The following is a 16,445-nucleotide window of genomic DNA, read 5'->3' as shown; positions in this document are numbered from 1 at the left end:
GTCACTGCACATACTGCAGCCTGGCTCCCGAGAGCTCAACACACTTTAGGCCGCTACTGTGTACAAATGTAATTGTTTTCCTTTCGATGTTACCTGTCAGGGAACACCTGATGATGTGATTATGAATAACTTTCTGAGGGTTCTTCTGTTTCACGTAACATGCCGGAGGCTTTTTTAATGTGCTGTTAAGCGTGAAACGTCATTCATGTCGACATGTATTAACATTAGTACTGTTGTGCTCGAGAGCCACATTTGTTTGTTCAAAATCAGATAGACGAGCCAATTTATTTGTAGATGAGTTAAAAAAAAAGTTTTAATCTGCATGCATGTTGTGTAAGATAGTTAAAAAAAATAAAAATTATTTTACGATGTTAATAGATTATAAAGTATGAATAATTATTGTGGGAGTAACAAAATAATAATCTATTCTCATGGTTCTATTTTATTATTCATAATTATTTGAACAATTTATACAACCTTGTCAAATATAAAGTATGTAAAATAACTTATTTGACTGGTTTTATTTAAAAAAAAAAACAATGAACCAATTACTTAAAGGAAAATTTGAATAAATGCACGTTTTTTTTTATTCTGTTCATATTTGCTATTTGAATTGTGTAACCAGTTGTTAAAATACAAAAGTGCTCACAGTACATATCTTCATGTTTCTGATATACATTTTTCTCATGTTCCTTTTATAAGATATCAATAAACCAGTTCCTGTACTAAGCGAGAAAAAAAAATCATAAATCACTTTGCGAGTTCTGGAAGGGCCAATGTCACCACCTCGTGGCCACCAAACGTGACGCATGAAGCACGGCATGCTGGGAGTTGCAGTTTTTATTCAACCGTGGTCAAGTGACCTTCCCAGCATAGAATTGCACGTGTTCTTGAATAAATATACACTAATTGTGTAATTTGTTGATCGAACACACAGACCTATTTTTTCGTCATCTATGGAATATACCGCTTAGAATTAAATTGTTTTGCCTTTTGGAGACGTTATTGAAGATTATTTCAAATGCTGGGAGTTGCAGGTTTTATTCAACTGTGGTCAAGTGACGTTAACAGCATAGAATTGCAGCTGGCTTGAATAAATATACACTAGTTGTATAATTTGTTGATAGAAAATACAGCTTTTTGTCATCTATGGAAAGGATCTCAACATAATTTAATTGTTTTGCTTTTTGAAGATTATTTCAAATGTCAATCTGAGTTCACTTAGTGCCGCATTTTCTGTAAATTGAACAAAAATCGGTTAGTGCTTGTTGTAAATATTGACATTTGTGCCCATCTACATTTTCGTCTCCAGCAATACCATCAAGCACCCAACTTGTACCAAATAGAGACAAAGCGTTCATCTTTGTCTCATTTGTCAATATTTTCAACGCTCCATTCACCCAGCCTCCCGAATACTCCAAACCGAGTGAAAATTGAGCAAAAAAATCTTTATAGCCAGTGCACCAGATTGAAGTGTTCAGTAAAATTGATTTTCATTATTTAATGTATTTTTAAAATATAGCATTTTAATAAATGTATCAAAATTTTAAGAAGGAATTATTTCATTGTTAAAATAATCCACGTTTTACACATATTTTTGCAGCGGAGAATACTTAATTACTTTTTTAAAAAAATACACAACTTTACATTTACTTTTAAAAATGTGATTTTCTTAAATTAACCAATTATTATTACATTACCTTTGAGAGGGATGAAACATTTTATTATTATATTATGTAAAACAATAATATTTTACATACAATTACATATTCATAAATTTGTTTTCAAAAAAACAACACAAGACAGAAAAAAAGACAAGAAGCAAAACGTCTTTGTTTTAATTCTCTGTGTTGGACTGTCCAAAGATTATACACACGCACACAAACAAACACAAAATACATATTAGTACAAGAGTAATTATTCCCCCCCCCCCCCCCCCCGCCCCCACTGAAAATGCCCGCTGAGTTTTTTCCTCTGTCTCTGACTGCACAGATTGATCGTTTTAAAGCTAAAGAAAAAGACAATCGAAAAGTCCAGTTAATGAATTGGGAAATGTGTTAATGTTACAGCGCAAGATTTAAAAAACAAAAACAAAAAAAACCAAAAAAAAGTTACCCTGAATTCATAGTGCGCTCACTCATTAAAGCTACAATGACTCTGATTACAATTTGCCAGATGAAAGCAGTATTTGTGCCATTTATTTTTCTAGGAAAAAGAAAAAGAAAAGCGGGCAGTGGTCTCCCCACATCGTGGCTTCTTCACATTTCATTTTCGCTGGCCACCCTGGAAAGAACAGCTAACTCAGATGGAACTCAAATGGAAAAATAACCAACAAAACAAACAAATCTCGTGTCGACTTAAAACTGGCAGATGGTGGTCTCCACCACAAACATGCTCTCGAAGTGGCGAATCTTACGGCAGTCCAGGACTTCGCGCTTCTGCATGCCTGCAAAAAAATGCTGTGTTAGCTTGATTTCCGATTGCCAATTGACAAGGTAAAGAAGAAATGGTCGCCGCCATCTAACCCAGGATCCTGTCGCGTCGTTGTAGCTTGAAGGTGTCCTTGCCGCGACACAGGTTGTAGATGAAATAGCCCAGTTGCTCCACGTGCTCCAGCTGCTCCGTCACCACCATCTCCTCGTGCACCAGGTACGACTGCGGCAGGTAGGTGCCGGCCTGTGGGAGGTGCCGAAAACAAGCTCAGTGATAACAGCAAACGCTAAGCTAGTCAAACGCAAGACTTGTTTGGGACAGTAAACATGACAGCAGTAGGTTTGTGCCAGCACTGCGAGTGCCAAACAAGCCGACTGCTAAGGCTAACAACAAATGCTACATACTAAGCTAGTCAAAGAACACAACATGAGATTTACGCTAACAGAAAAAGGTATATTTTTTTAACTAGTCAGAACAAAATGAAAGTTAAACTGGTCAAAAGACAAAACGTGCAACGAGTACAGAAATGTTAAATTGACTGCAGCAGGTGGGCACCACACAAGCTCGGTGGTAATGCTTACTCAAATGCTAAATGCTAGGCTAGTCAAACAAAAAAATTAAGAGACAAGCTAAATGCCAAGATATGACAAAAAACAAAACGTCAGACTTGGACAGGAGAGTAAACATAAGTGGGTCAACAAGCTTGGTGCTAATGCTAACAAGAAATGCTAAACACTAAGCCAGACCAGGAACCAAACGCTTGAGTGTTGCTATACCTTGACATTGACCAGCAGTTCCAGGAAATCCCTGGGTGGCATGACGATGGAGGTGTTGAGCGGGATTACGTAGCACTTGTTGAGGCTCAGGTCCAGGTAGGCTGTCAACCTCTGAACAAACGACAAGCAAACAACATACAGAGGTGTCAGAGCACCGCATCATCCGGTTTGGAGAAACTTGTCTCTCCGGTGCCTCACCCTCTGGAAGTCATGCACAATGTCGGCCGGGTCTCCGTCCTCAAACTCTGGCACGGGCACAGTGATGAGCGCCACCTGCTCTCGTTCCAGAACTCGGATTCTCTCCTCCAGCTGCCGCAGAGGGCTTGCAAGATTCACCTCCACCTAGGAACATTAGGCACGCTTTTCATTCATTGAAAACAAAAAAATAAAAAGCATTAAAATGCACTGCATGCAATGAGATATTTGTAAAATTTGTAAAAATGTATTAAATTGACTTTCAAATCTTCTTTTCCTTTCGGCTTGTCCCGTTAAGGGTCGTCACAGAGTGTCATCCTTTTCCATGTAAAGGCCTCTTTATACTCGCGCGACCGACAGTGCCCGCATTTCATCACGTGACCGACGCATTGGGCCGCGCGTCACTTGACGCGCACACGGCAAAAATTGTTGCTGCACGTAGAATGCCACGGAGATCATCTCTCGTGATTGGTCCGTTTTAGTCACATGCTGTGATGATGTATGTACTCAGCGATCCCCTTGGTTCCACATACCACCGCCGCCACTGCCACCTTCTTGATCGATTTTGCAGCATAATTAAATGTATCATCTGGTCATCTAGGTCCATTTGTTCTAGCAGACACTGTTCCACGGTCGCCATTGTTGTTGCTTTGTTCCTTGTTCCGGAAAGGAAAGTAAAAAACGGCTACCGGAAACGGCCCAAAAATTCAGAGGAAACTCTGGAAACTTGTGGTGTCCTAGCAAATGCCAGCCGTAGCGACTCTCCCGACTTGGAGGTGAACTGTGGTACAGTTTCAAAACTGTGGATGTGGGTTGCGCTCGAGTATAAAGGCAAACTACGCGCGGAATAGACGTAGTCACATCAGGGCGGTCGCCACCCGCGCGAGTATAAAGAAGCCTTAAGCCTACAGTGCGTACGGAAAGTATTCAGACCCCCTTACATTTTTAACTCTTTGTTATATTGCAGCCATTTACTGAAATCATTTGTTTCCCTCTATGTACACACAGAACCCCATATTGACAGGAAAAAAACGAAGTGTTGAAATTTTTATGAAAAAAGAAAAACTGAAATATCACGCAGCCATAAGTATTCCTGCATCTGCCTCTCTAACACCAACTGCCCTCATGTCTTCCCCGCACTACATCTACCAACCTTCTCTTTCGTCTTCCTCAAGCCTTCTTGCCTGGCAGCTCCATTCTCATCATCCTTCTACCAATACACTCACACTCTCTCCTCTGGACGTGTCCAAACCATCCAAGTCTGCTCTCTCTAACTTTGTCTCCAAAACATCTAACCTTGGCCGTCCCTCTGATGAGCTCATTTCTTATCCTATCCAACCAGGTCGCTCCTAGAGAGAACCTCAACCTCTTCATTTCCGCCATCTCCAGCTCTGCTTCCTGTTGTCTTCAGTGCCACTGTCTCTAATCCGTACATCACACCCACCACTGTCTTATATACTTTGCCTTTCATCCTAGCAAAGACTCTTCTGTCAAATAACACACGTGACACGTTCCGCCACCCGTTCCAACTTGCTTGGAACCATTTCTTCACTTCCTTCGCACACTTAGCATTGCTCTGGACTGTTGACCCCAAGTATTTTAAGTCCTCCACCCTCGCTATCTCTTCTGCCTGGAGCCTCACTCTTCCCCCTCCACCCCTCTCATTCATGCACATATATTCTGTTTAACTTTGGCTAATTTCCATTCCAGTGCATGCCTCCACCTTTTGAATTGCTCCTCCACCTGTACTGTAAATGTCTGACAACCAATTAAGTTATTTAAAAAAAAAAAAAAAAAAAAAGTCGGCGCTATGGGACAGACAACATGTAATGCTGGATCAGACTACAAGACAAATTTGGTCTTTCACAATTGCACTATGTCAGACTACTGCAATAAAATCTTGTATTCCGATACCACCGCATCCCGTCTTTACGATCACTGGGCTTCATCTTGTCAACTCAAACGCAACCGGATACACTCGTTACCATGGCGATGACAACAATAATGGATTGCGCCATGTGTTTATAAGAACAAAATGGGGGAAAACGTGTGTTGGTGGTCACCGGTGCTCAGGAGAGGACGTTCGGTTAAGGCTTGCTTGAGGTATGTTCACGTACTTTTAATATGATATCGCTCGCAAGCAGGCAACAAAACATTATGGAGTGTAGCAAGCTAGTGCTAGCACTAACAGTTGTAAGCAAACATGCAGGCGTTCTGTCGAATCATGCTCTAAAGTTTTGGTATGTGTGAAGTAATTTAATTACAATAAAGTAATTTAATTACAGTAAGTTAGCTCCCATTATTTCTGTCATGTTGTAATGTTTGGCTTGAACTGACTGATTAGAATACATGATCTGAGTTGAGCCGTGATTTCCAACCTTTATGGAGCCAAGGCACATATTTTACACTTGAAAAATCTCACGGCACACCAACAAACAAAAATGACACAAAAAGTGGATACATTAATTACTGTATGTACTTCCTGCCATCAAATGGAGGACAATTCATTTGTTCTGTCACTATGCCTCACTGGCATAAATAGATGAACAAAGAGACATTATTAACTCCTGTGAGTCAAAACCCTCATCCAACTCAAATTCCAAAATGTTCTCACCCATTATTTGCACATGTACTGCGCTACTGACATCCCTTCCGGTAGCCCTTGCTGTGCAGAGAGAATCCCAGGATGTCTCAACATCTGGGACGTTCAGGAGCGCAGAATAAAACCTGTTTTTTAGCCAATTTATGGTGGACAACTTGCTGGAAATGACGTGTATTGTATTACAAAAGATGAACAATGCACATATGAATTTTAACCGACTCGATAAAATCCTTGAACCTTGACATCTAAGCTACTTATCAAATAAATTAAATAATTGGGGTCTTCTTTAATCCCCGATACATTACCGGAAGCAGAACTTCATTTAGACAATAGTTTGCGCAGTGTCAATGGGGCCCGCAGGAAGCTACGGTACCAGGACCTTTAAGTTGAAAGGCGACACACTCATGTACTATGCTGACCTGCTCCAATTCTGGGATGCTGAGGTCCTCCTCACGGTAGTTGACCCCACACACAAACACCTCGCCCTCCTGCAGGGAGAAGAAACAGCGGTCAGTGGTTGCTCCGGATGCAAAATTCAAGTGTGAAAATTTCCAAGGGACTAAAGCAGGAATTTACAAATTGAAGGTTGGTTATTAATAGGGAACTTAAATATAGTAAGAGAACCAGATTTCATTGAGTGCAGTGACACCTTGATTTACGAGTTTTACGAGTTATGAACCGTCACCTGGTCTTTTCTTTCTTTCTTTGCTGGGCAAAATTTAAGGTACAAACAATCTTCAAATACTCTGCTATGCGAGAGAAGTAGAAGAAAGCGAGAGAAGTAGAAGAAAACAATTGGAGCAATTAAGTTACTGTAATGCCCTCACATATGGGCAAGGAGATCCACAGTCACCAACACACGTTCTTTTATCATCATCTATTTTGCATGAATGTCATAAGAAAATGACAATTTATTTTATATCTCAGCCACTGAGAACTGTTAGCTCAAATCTTTTCTGTGATTTTTTTAAATTAAGTGCAGAAATGGAGAGAAAAGGCAAAACGTTCAGATTAACAGTGGTTGAAATTAAGTTTGGGTTTGAATTTTGTCATACAGGGAGAAGTCAGGACTTTTCCTTATTCATCAGTCCAACACAGGATAAGCTCCCATTTCGAAGATGGCTTTGCCCATAAAACCAGGTTTCACCTCCCACAAAAACATCCCAGAAAGTGAGGTTCAGAGACTGATTGAAGACTCAAATTAAGTAGTGCTTTACTTGGGTGCCAGTGCATCTGCATGTTAGTAAAAGTGAATGTCACCATTCACATTTTCACATCATTTTTCGTGATATATTGATATCTTTGACAGATGTTTGGACTGAGACCACTACTGCACTGAAAACAAATTTAATCCCAGGTTGTTTCTTTTCTTTCAGGGCACCTAGATGACACTGAACAGGAACCAGCATACTGTAATGACAGTATCTCAGTTGTAGATAAAAGTGTCATTATAGCACATACATTTCAAATTCATTATACAGTATTAAGCACAATGCCCAACATTGTTTAAAAAAAAAAAGTGTCCAGAAGTAACCTTGGTAACGCCATTCACCTCGAGGATGTAGTAGCGGTACAGGTAGGCTCCGCCGACCACCATTCCAGAGAGCATAAGGGCCAGACCAAGACACATGCACCAACGCCATGCCCGGGACTGCTGACGAACCAGCCCTACAGCCGCCTCGGCATCCTGCGAGGAGGGAGAAAAAAAAATAAAAAATGTAATTAGTAGTCCTGGACGTGCTGGAGCCTGTCCTAGCTGACTCTGGGCGAGAGGCGGGATATACCCGGAACTTGGTGCCAGCCAATTGCAGGGCACATATAACAACCAACCAATCAATCGCACTCACATTCGCACCTATGGGTAACAGGGAGAACATGCAAACTCTACAAAGGCGGAGCCAGATGTGAACCCTGGTCCTCAGAATTCCCTCCCAGAATTGGCCCAAATGATCCTAAAATGATTGCTTTAAAGAAAAATTGCAGACTTTTTGTGTCTTTTCAGGAATGGCTTCTTGAGACTTTTTTGTGGGTTTCCTCATGATGGACATTTCTACTAAATTTCATGTTGCTAAATAACAGTGGCTTCGCGGGCTGAATTTTCCTATAAAATGGAGGACCTCTGGGGTCAAAAGAAGCCTAAAATGTTTGCTTCAAAGCAAACTGGCAGCCATCTTGTGTTTTTATTAGCATGGCATCTTGACACTTTTCTTTGTGATTCTACTCATGATGGACAAAGTAACATGAAATTTGGTTGACAAATGAGACTGGCTTAAAACTTGCCACTTCAAACTAAATTGCAGTTTTCATGTTTTTTCAGGCATTTTTTCCCCCTTGGGTCTACTCATGATATACATGTCGACCGAATTTATTAAGCGAAACTGGCCTCAGGCAGAATTTTCCAAAACAAAACTGTTTAGGACTTTAGCAGGATGCTTTGAAATGACCAAAATTGCCAAAAAAATGGCCATTTCAAACCATGATGGCAAACCTTCCATGCCTTTTCAAGCATGGCATTTAGAAGACCTCTGTGGGTCTACTCATGATCGACATTTCTACCAAATTTCATGTTGCTAAATGAAACTGGCTTCAAGGGATGAATTATGGGTGCATTTAATGTACAATACAGCTCTTCAGAATGCATCGATCAAGCAACAGCTGTGTGGAGTTTGCATGTTCTCCCTGTGCCAGCATGGGTTTTCACCAGGTACTCCGGTTTCCTCCAACATCCCCAAAACACGCATTGTAGGTTAATTGAAGACTCTCAATTGCCTGTAGGTGTGATTGATTGGCTGGCGACCAGTTTAGGGTGCACCCAGCCTCTCGCCCGAAGATAGCTGGGATAGGCTCCAGCACACCCGCGTTTCTGCGTCCCTGTGGACAAGTACTTGGAGGGGGAGGGGGGGGTGTGTGTGTGTGATTTTATTTAATGTAAAGCACATTTGAGTTGCATTGCATGTATGAAAAGTGCTATATAATAAAGATTGGTATTACTGCATCCGTCGAACGTCTTCACAAGAAGAGTAGTTTCAATTTCACAGTTCCGTTTCAATGTGGATGAGTTTTTTCCCCCCATGTTACCTAACACATTGCACAATGACCACACTATTTGGCAACGCAACAGTCCAACATGTCGGGTCTGGACTGGGCCGCCGCACCCGACAGATGTTTTTTCGGGCTTTGTTAACAGCAGATAACCAAGGCTACACACACACACGTCCTCACAGTAAAGCAATTTAATAAAATGCGGTCAACTTTACTGATCCCCGAGGGGTAAACGTTCGTATTGACACACAAACACCAGAGGATTGTGGGTAAATATTTATCAGCAAACTGGGTGCAGCAAGATTACAAGTGGCAACATGTCTGCTTTTCGCTTCCCATAAAAACTGTCAAGTATTTCCTTTCAATCCTGCTCAGCTGACACAGACACAAGATTTTAAGGCAGGTAGGCGTGTCATCCCTTTAAACTCTTTGGCTGAGTGGGTTTTAGCGATTAGCGGCTAATCTCTTTGGAGGCATCCACGTTCCTCAGAGCAGCTTTAGACATTGCAAGATGTTTCTCGGCCGTGAATGTTAATTTCACACTTTGATACAGCTGGCTAGCTCTCGTCATCTGCCAGGGTGTATTGGATCCTGTACAACTCTCTTCCATTCATTCTGCCGTGGTCGCCTCCTTTCCGGCTTCGGGGAAGGCTATAGCTATTTGCATCCATGATCTATGACTGAAAAAACTAAATACAACTGCGCAGATGCACAGTCAGTCAAAATATCGTCGGCTTAAAAATTGTACAAGAGTTTCTATTTTTTTAGATAAACCCAGCGTGGTAGCAGTTGCAGCTCTCTTCAGAATAAAGTAGTATGTACTACTTATTAGTAGTAGTAGGTGACGTCAGCACAACCAGGTTTCATCACTACCCCCAAAAAATCTAGCAAATTTAGAAGGTGAAAATTAGTTTTAAGCTATTTCTCAACAAGTCACTAATAAATTGTTCTAAGACTTCGCACGTTATCAGCACATACCTTCAAACATATTTAATGTATTTAGAAAAAGAAAAAACACGCATAAATGACTTGTGTTCATCTTTAAAGCAAAACGTACGACTTTCAGTGCGTCCATGTGTTCTGTAGTTACCATTAATGTGTATTAAAAAGTGAACGCCAATTTTCTCACCAGTCTCAGTTTTTTTTCACTAAAGCTCCATCTGCTGGAACTGGTAAGTAACTGATCCCACTTGGCCCCACTGCAAGCAGTCAGTAGCAGACCTTGAACGAGACCCACACCAACATTTTATAGATTCTTACTTGGCCCCTGCGCTACTCCTCTGTAAAGTTCCATGGGAACATGCTCTTTTTTGTTTGTTTGTCTCATTCTACTAGCAAACCAACTAACGGCTATCAAAATATAACCTCATGCTTTTCCGGCTTGGCGGAAGAATAATTGCCCCATGCGCTCCACTGCAGATGCTGCACTGGCGTGGTTAATGTCCTAAAGGCGGCTTATCCACGTTCAAGGAAAGTAAGTGACAACGGAGCAGATGGTCAGTGTACAAACGGAAGCAGCGGGAGAAAAAAGGAAGAGAAGCACATCCTGACACTGGCGAGTGGGAGGGCTAATCTGAGCCATGCAAAATATTTTGCAGGCTCTAGTCACTTCCTAACATAAGTCCAAGGTTGTGTTTATCTGACAGGAACTTTATATGAAACTGTGATTCAATTTAGAAACTAACCAAGCTGCAGGAAGTTTTTTGAACTTTTACATTTGTTTAAATTGTCATCCGCGCAGACCTGGTCGGCTTATTGGGCAATTTTGGCAAATGCTAAGGGCGGCCACAAAAATCAGAAAAATAAGCTATGAATGCTGAAAATGGAAAACGTAACAGATTCAAATGTAAAGCCATGCCCAATACTACTACTACAAATGTTAATAGACTGTAATACCAAATAGGTCCATTTGGGTAGCCATATATAATATATACATACACACACATATACACACACACATACACACAACGCACACACATATATATCAGACTTTTAAACACCCAGTTGTTTGCTGCGTGACATTACATATAGTCTAAAAACAATGCAATTTGATTCATTTTGTAAAAGTATGTAAACTTCGTCCATGTGCACCAACCATGCCCATGGCTAAACCATCATAGAGCTTAACTGCTGAGAATGGAGACAAATTCTTAGCTCGAGTTCAATGACATGGCTAAAAGAATTCCAGTATGGCATGTAAAATGACAATTTTTCTACCTTTTCACAGCAATTGTCAGCCAATCTAAAAATTGAAAATGTCTAAAAGCGCTGTCATAGCGCTTCACTTTTTAGCACCAACGTGACAAGTGGTCGCCAGCTTGGTGAAATTGAAATTAAAAAAAACATGGAATGAGAACTTGAAGTGATGCTAAAATTGACCATAACAGATATATTAATGAAAAAACTATTGATGACAAATCTACATGACCTATTCTACAGCCAACACTGCTCTTATGACGAATAATGTTAAATTTGCACGATTTAAGTCAAGTTTTTTAGGGCAAGTAGTGACACAGAAACGTCATGGTAATTTTTAAGGCGTCATCTTTGGAATGTTGGCCCATATGAGCTTAATGGATGGTTGAACGGAAAATTGTCAGCTAATAAGCAAAGGGGTTTGCCGAGTAGCAAACGAAATGAAAAGCTCGCTTGTAGCTGTGGAAATCCTCACAAGGACGGCAAAAATCTCAGTGTCTTTTCTGGTTGAGTACTGACATTCCATGCCGGTTTCGTTTATTCCCTTAGACTCACAGCAACTGTTAATGAGTTTTCACTTCGTAGTTGTAAGTAAAAATGAGTGTTTTCGTAAACAGACGTGTGCGCGCCACATACTTGGGACTTTGCTCATACGTCTTCGAGTCAAGTTCAATAAAAATAACGCATATTTCGTTTAAATTATCAGAGTGATCAATTTTACTTTCTGTACCTCAGTAATAGGTTTGCTTGCCTCTTCCACTAACAAGGCACGAAATCCTCTTTGAAATATGGAAAATAACATGCAGTTGCGACCAGCTCCTGCTTCCTGTCCCTAATGAAATGGCCAACCATGACTCACTACTTGAAGTCAGCAAGAAAGGAAAAAAACAAGAGGATGTTGTCCTGATTTAGCTTGGTTTGCTTGTGGTTGTTGGTAAATTCTAAATGACTAAACATTTGTTTAGAATGCTCAAGTACATGATGACGTACAAATTTAAGATTAAAATTAAATTTTGCTCATTTCTTTGCTTTTTTGTTTTGGCCTCCAACTTGAGCCAGGCCCATCTCCACCTGCACCTGATGCCTGCTTCAAGCTGTGCCACATGAATCCTCCTCTTTAAGCACTCTCATTCTGGAATTGAGTAAAACCATTTTCTGTGTCACTTCATTTTTCACTGTTACCAACTTCAAAGGCTCATCCTAAATGCATCTTCCAGAAAAATATTAAGTACGATATTTTTCTGTTAGTATTGCCCATTTCTTAATTTGAAGTTAGTTCATTCTGTGTTGTGACATAATCTCAAACATCGCTCCGCTGCTTAATAGATTTAACATCAGTAAACTAATTAGATAATTGTAGGCGCGTTTCCTAGTAATAAAAGCTGTATTAGCGGATAAACTCTTGTTGCAGATGTTATGTGTGCTTCGCAGTTCCACTGGGACCACAACCAGAGCCACGACCCGCAGCACCTCAACACAAAAATACAAAAGACCAGTGCAACAAATACGACACTGGTTGATCTGATGAGCAAAACTGTTGCTTAAACGTAAGAGTAGCGACAGAGGATGTCCACTCCAGAGGTGGGTAGAGTAGCCAAATATTGTACTCAAGTCAGAGTACTGTTACTTGAAAATAATGTGACTCAAGTAAAAGTAAAAAGTAGTCCTCCAAAAAAATAGGAGTGAAAATAATTACTTAAGGACTGAGTAAAAAGTGAGTAACTTCAGATTTTTTTAACAGCATGAAGGTCAATACAAAAAATTACAAATTAAAATGTGAATGTGCAAATTCTGATGTTGCTGCGTGTGTGTGTGTGTATGTATGCACAGTTTAAACTACAAAACATCTGCAATTTACTGCACGGTGTTTTCTCAAGTGCGCTGAAATATCCACGTTTGGACAGACAGTGCCAAATACTACAATACATGAAAGCTGTTGTTTTTTTTCTGTCTACATGTAAACACAAGTAGAGAGCAGTTGCCTTCATGGTAACGACGACTTTCCCAACATGGCCGCCAAGTAGGCACGACGATCAGCTTTTGCCAAGTTGCTACTTTTAGAGACTGAGAATTTTTAGGAAATGTACTAAATTTGGTCTCCTACTGAACTGCTGTCGTGATTCCTCCACTTTGTTACTCTTTGTTAAAGACATACAATATTGTTCTCCCAATAACTGAATTCACGGAACGGTCACAGATGATGACCTTCACTGGTTTCTGGGAAAAAAAACCTCCCTCAAAGAAAAAGAACAGCACATTCCATTTTTGTGACATGTTGAAGGCGACTTCCTACCTTTTGGCGTTATAGTCCCCTTGCATTGCGGCTACTCGGGGCAATGCCACACCAGCTCCAGCAGACAGGAGCTTTAGCAAAAAAAGCTTGTGTGCAGCAAGCTTTTTTGGAATGGAATAAGTTGCCAACAGAAGTGACATCAACCCCAAGTGTGAGTGTTTTTAAGTCCAGGTTAAAAACGTTTTCTTTTTTTAGAGCATTTCCACTTTTAAATGATATTTCTTGCACTGCACGCTGTTTTATTTGTACTTTTATTATTCTCTTTGTTTTAAATGTTGATTAACAGTTTTTCATTTCTTTTTAAATGCTCTTAATCATGTAAACCACATTGAGTTACCTTGTGTATGAAAGGCGCAATACAAATAAATTTGCTTTGCTGTGTGTGAACAGTTTACAGAACGCACAGACAACGGCATCCTTTGTGGAGTTTGCATGTTTGTCAAGTACCCAGAAAAAATTCAGGCAAACACGCCCAAAAACATGCACGATAGCTTCATTGAAGACTCTTAGTGACATGTGTAACAATTAATTTATTAATAAACTAATCAATTATCAAATCAATTGTTTAGAGACAACTCAAAATCTTACAAATACTTGAAATTTTAGCCTCTTAACAGTAAAATCTTTGTAGTCCTCCATAAAACCAGATTGCTTATCTTTGTTTAAATAAAATAAGAAATTTGCAAATATCTGATTTTACTTTGGAAGATGATGATTAACATTTTTGCCAATTTTCTGACATTACAGACCAAACCAGAAACTGAATCATAATTTATTTGTGTTTGTACATTTGCTGCACTGTCAATTTGAAATAATGTCCTGTTTTTAATCAAGGGATGGACATAAAAATAATATTCCATTAAAAATAAAAATCAACAGCTTAATGGATTATTTTAATAATGGTTAGGTGCAAACCTACTCTTAATTGTCCTTATGTGTGAATACAAGTTTGAACAGTAGTCTACTTTCATCGGGACCACATGGGGCACTGCCCCAGCAGATCCGGCAGACAGGCTCGACGGTTAAAAAAGGCTTAATGTGTAGCTGAGCATGTTACGACTTGTCACCGGAGTGCATCGTCTGTTTTAAAGTGACGAACTTCATCTTAAAAGGCAGGAAAAGCACAAAATGTCTCCCTCGCGTGACAAAGAGAAGAAAAAAAGATGACAGGAAACATCTTCCTTTCAAAGGCCACAAAGGGTCAAACAGTCTTCCGATGATCGGTGGGGGGTTGGGGGACAACAACATAGCATTCGCGGGAATGACGGTAGTGGATATTTGCATTATTACTGGCTCCAACATTAACGTCACATTATTGTTCATAAGACGAGAAGACACAATAACACAAAAGCAAACCACTAACTGGAGCAAACTGAAAATTACGACATTCGACACTATTAAGTATTCCAACTTTAACTTTTTAAGAGCCCTGAAAGAGAAGTAGTGAGAGCATCATAACGCAAATTGAGTAACAATAACGTAGACTAATAAGGAAGTCAAAAACGACACTTGGTCCGCGACGAACTGAACACAGTACGACACACGCATTTCACCCTGACATACAACACTACAATATTAATCGATATTATAATCGACGTGTAACGCTGTCAAAGTGCGTACAAAAGCTAAAGAAAACGACTTTATACATGGCAGTTTAAAAAGCCGAGCGGTCAGTGTCGCACTCGCACGTTTGAAACTTAACAAGGTTTTAACTCGGTTAGCCATTTTTTTCCCGTCTCTCACTCACTTTGTCCTGGTCGGGAATGAGCGTTTCCGCCTCCTTTTTCACATCTTTCTGCGACAAGGCAGAGTTGAAAGACACCTTGACCATCGTGGAATCGCTTTTAAGTCCTACTCGGTGAAAAAGAAAACTGAAAGTGTCGCTGCACGAACAAGAGAAGTACTTGAGTCAACTTGTACGTCCCCCAGTCAGTCTGGCTCTTGAGTTGAGCTGGTTGTTGTTGTGGTGGTGGTGGTGGTGGGGGGGAAGCAGCGATGGGGATGTGATGCAACGCTTCCGGTTTACTTTCAACATAAGAGCTTCTTCGTTGGCCTCTCTTTCAACAGTAAGGCTCTGACAACGTATTGCATCGCTCTTCCATTGTACAGTAGTGATACACTACTGTTAAAAAAAATTATCAATATTGTAATGTATAATATCACAATTTCTCATGGCAGAGGCGGTGGAAGGGGAGGGGGCTGAGGGGCACATGCCCCCCCCCCCCCTTAGTCCCCCTACGTGTGCAGCAAAAACTGCCCTTGGAGGAGAAAAATGTCCCATCAGCCCCCCCGTCGACTATTGGTTTCGGTGGTACAAAAAAATGCCCTCTGACCAGGAAAAAGTGTCCCAAAGGTGCTGTGCCCCCCATTTTCAAAGTCGTTCCGCCACCCCTGTTTCATGGTACAGCTTTGTATTGATACACAAGCATAAAAAAATATATTGCAATGTATCACAACCTCTTATTGCATAGTATTGATACATCAGTGTCCAATATCGACCCCTGATTGGACAATCTGACATTCACAACAACAACCTTATTGAACCACTACCTGTTATAGTGTCAGTACACGAGTACAACAAAATCTATATTGCAATGTCTCATATTACAATCTCTCATAGTACAGTGTTGATACATCAGTGTCAAATACTGTATCGATACAGACCACTGATGGGACAAACCAAAAGTCACAACAACAAATCGTACCACTACCTGCCATGGTACAGTATTAATACACCAGTGGTAAGTATCAATATAAAATATTGTCTCTCATACAGCAACAATAAAACAACATCAAATATCTATATTGGGATGTATTGTACCAAATCGCAATCGCTCATGGCACAGTATCGACACACCAGTGTCAAAATACCAATACTGCAAAGAATCTTACCGCTATGTTTCATGGT

General features: G+C 40.4%; 1 protein-coding gene across 2 annotated transcripts; it reads right to left on the bottom strand.

Annotated features, from left to right (window-relative positions):
• Window positions 1-1,813: 1,813 nt before the first annotated feature.
• itm2bb (integral membrane protein 2Bb) lies at window positions 1,814-15,516 on the bottom strand. Of its 2 annotated transcripts, none has more exons than XM_061793650.1 (7): window positions 15,285-15,516; window positions 7,541-7,693; window positions 6,426-6,494; window positions 3,408-3,551; window positions 3,210-3,320; window positions 2,526-2,676; window positions 1,814-2,446 (listed from the first exon to the last, which is right to left on the bottom strand). In XM_061793650.1, exons 1-7 carry the CDS (start codon window positions 15,366-15,368, stop codon window positions 2,358-2,360), a joined length of 801 nt encoding a protein of 266 aa, XP_061649634.1. In that variant the 5' UTR covers window positions 15,369-15,516; the 3' UTR covers window positions 1,814-2,357. The 2 variants fall into 2 exon arrangements, with proteins under 2 accessions (XP_061649634.1, XP_061649635.1); XM_061793651.1 differs by having other exon boundaries at window positions 7,559-7,693; window positions 15,285-15,515.
• Window positions 15,517-16,445: the final 929 nt, after the last annotated feature.

This window comes from Phyllopteryx taeniolatus, chromosome 12 (genome assembly GCF_024500385.1).
Source record: "Phyllopteryx taeniolatus isolate TA_2022b chromosome 12, UOR_Ptae_1.2, whole genome shotgun sequence".
Taxonomy (NCBI): Eukaryota; Metazoa; Chordata; class Actinopteri; order Syngnathiformes; family Syngnathidae; genus Phyllopteryx; species Phyllopteryx taeniolatus.
This window is presented reverse-complemented; position numbering and strand designations above follow the sequence as displayed.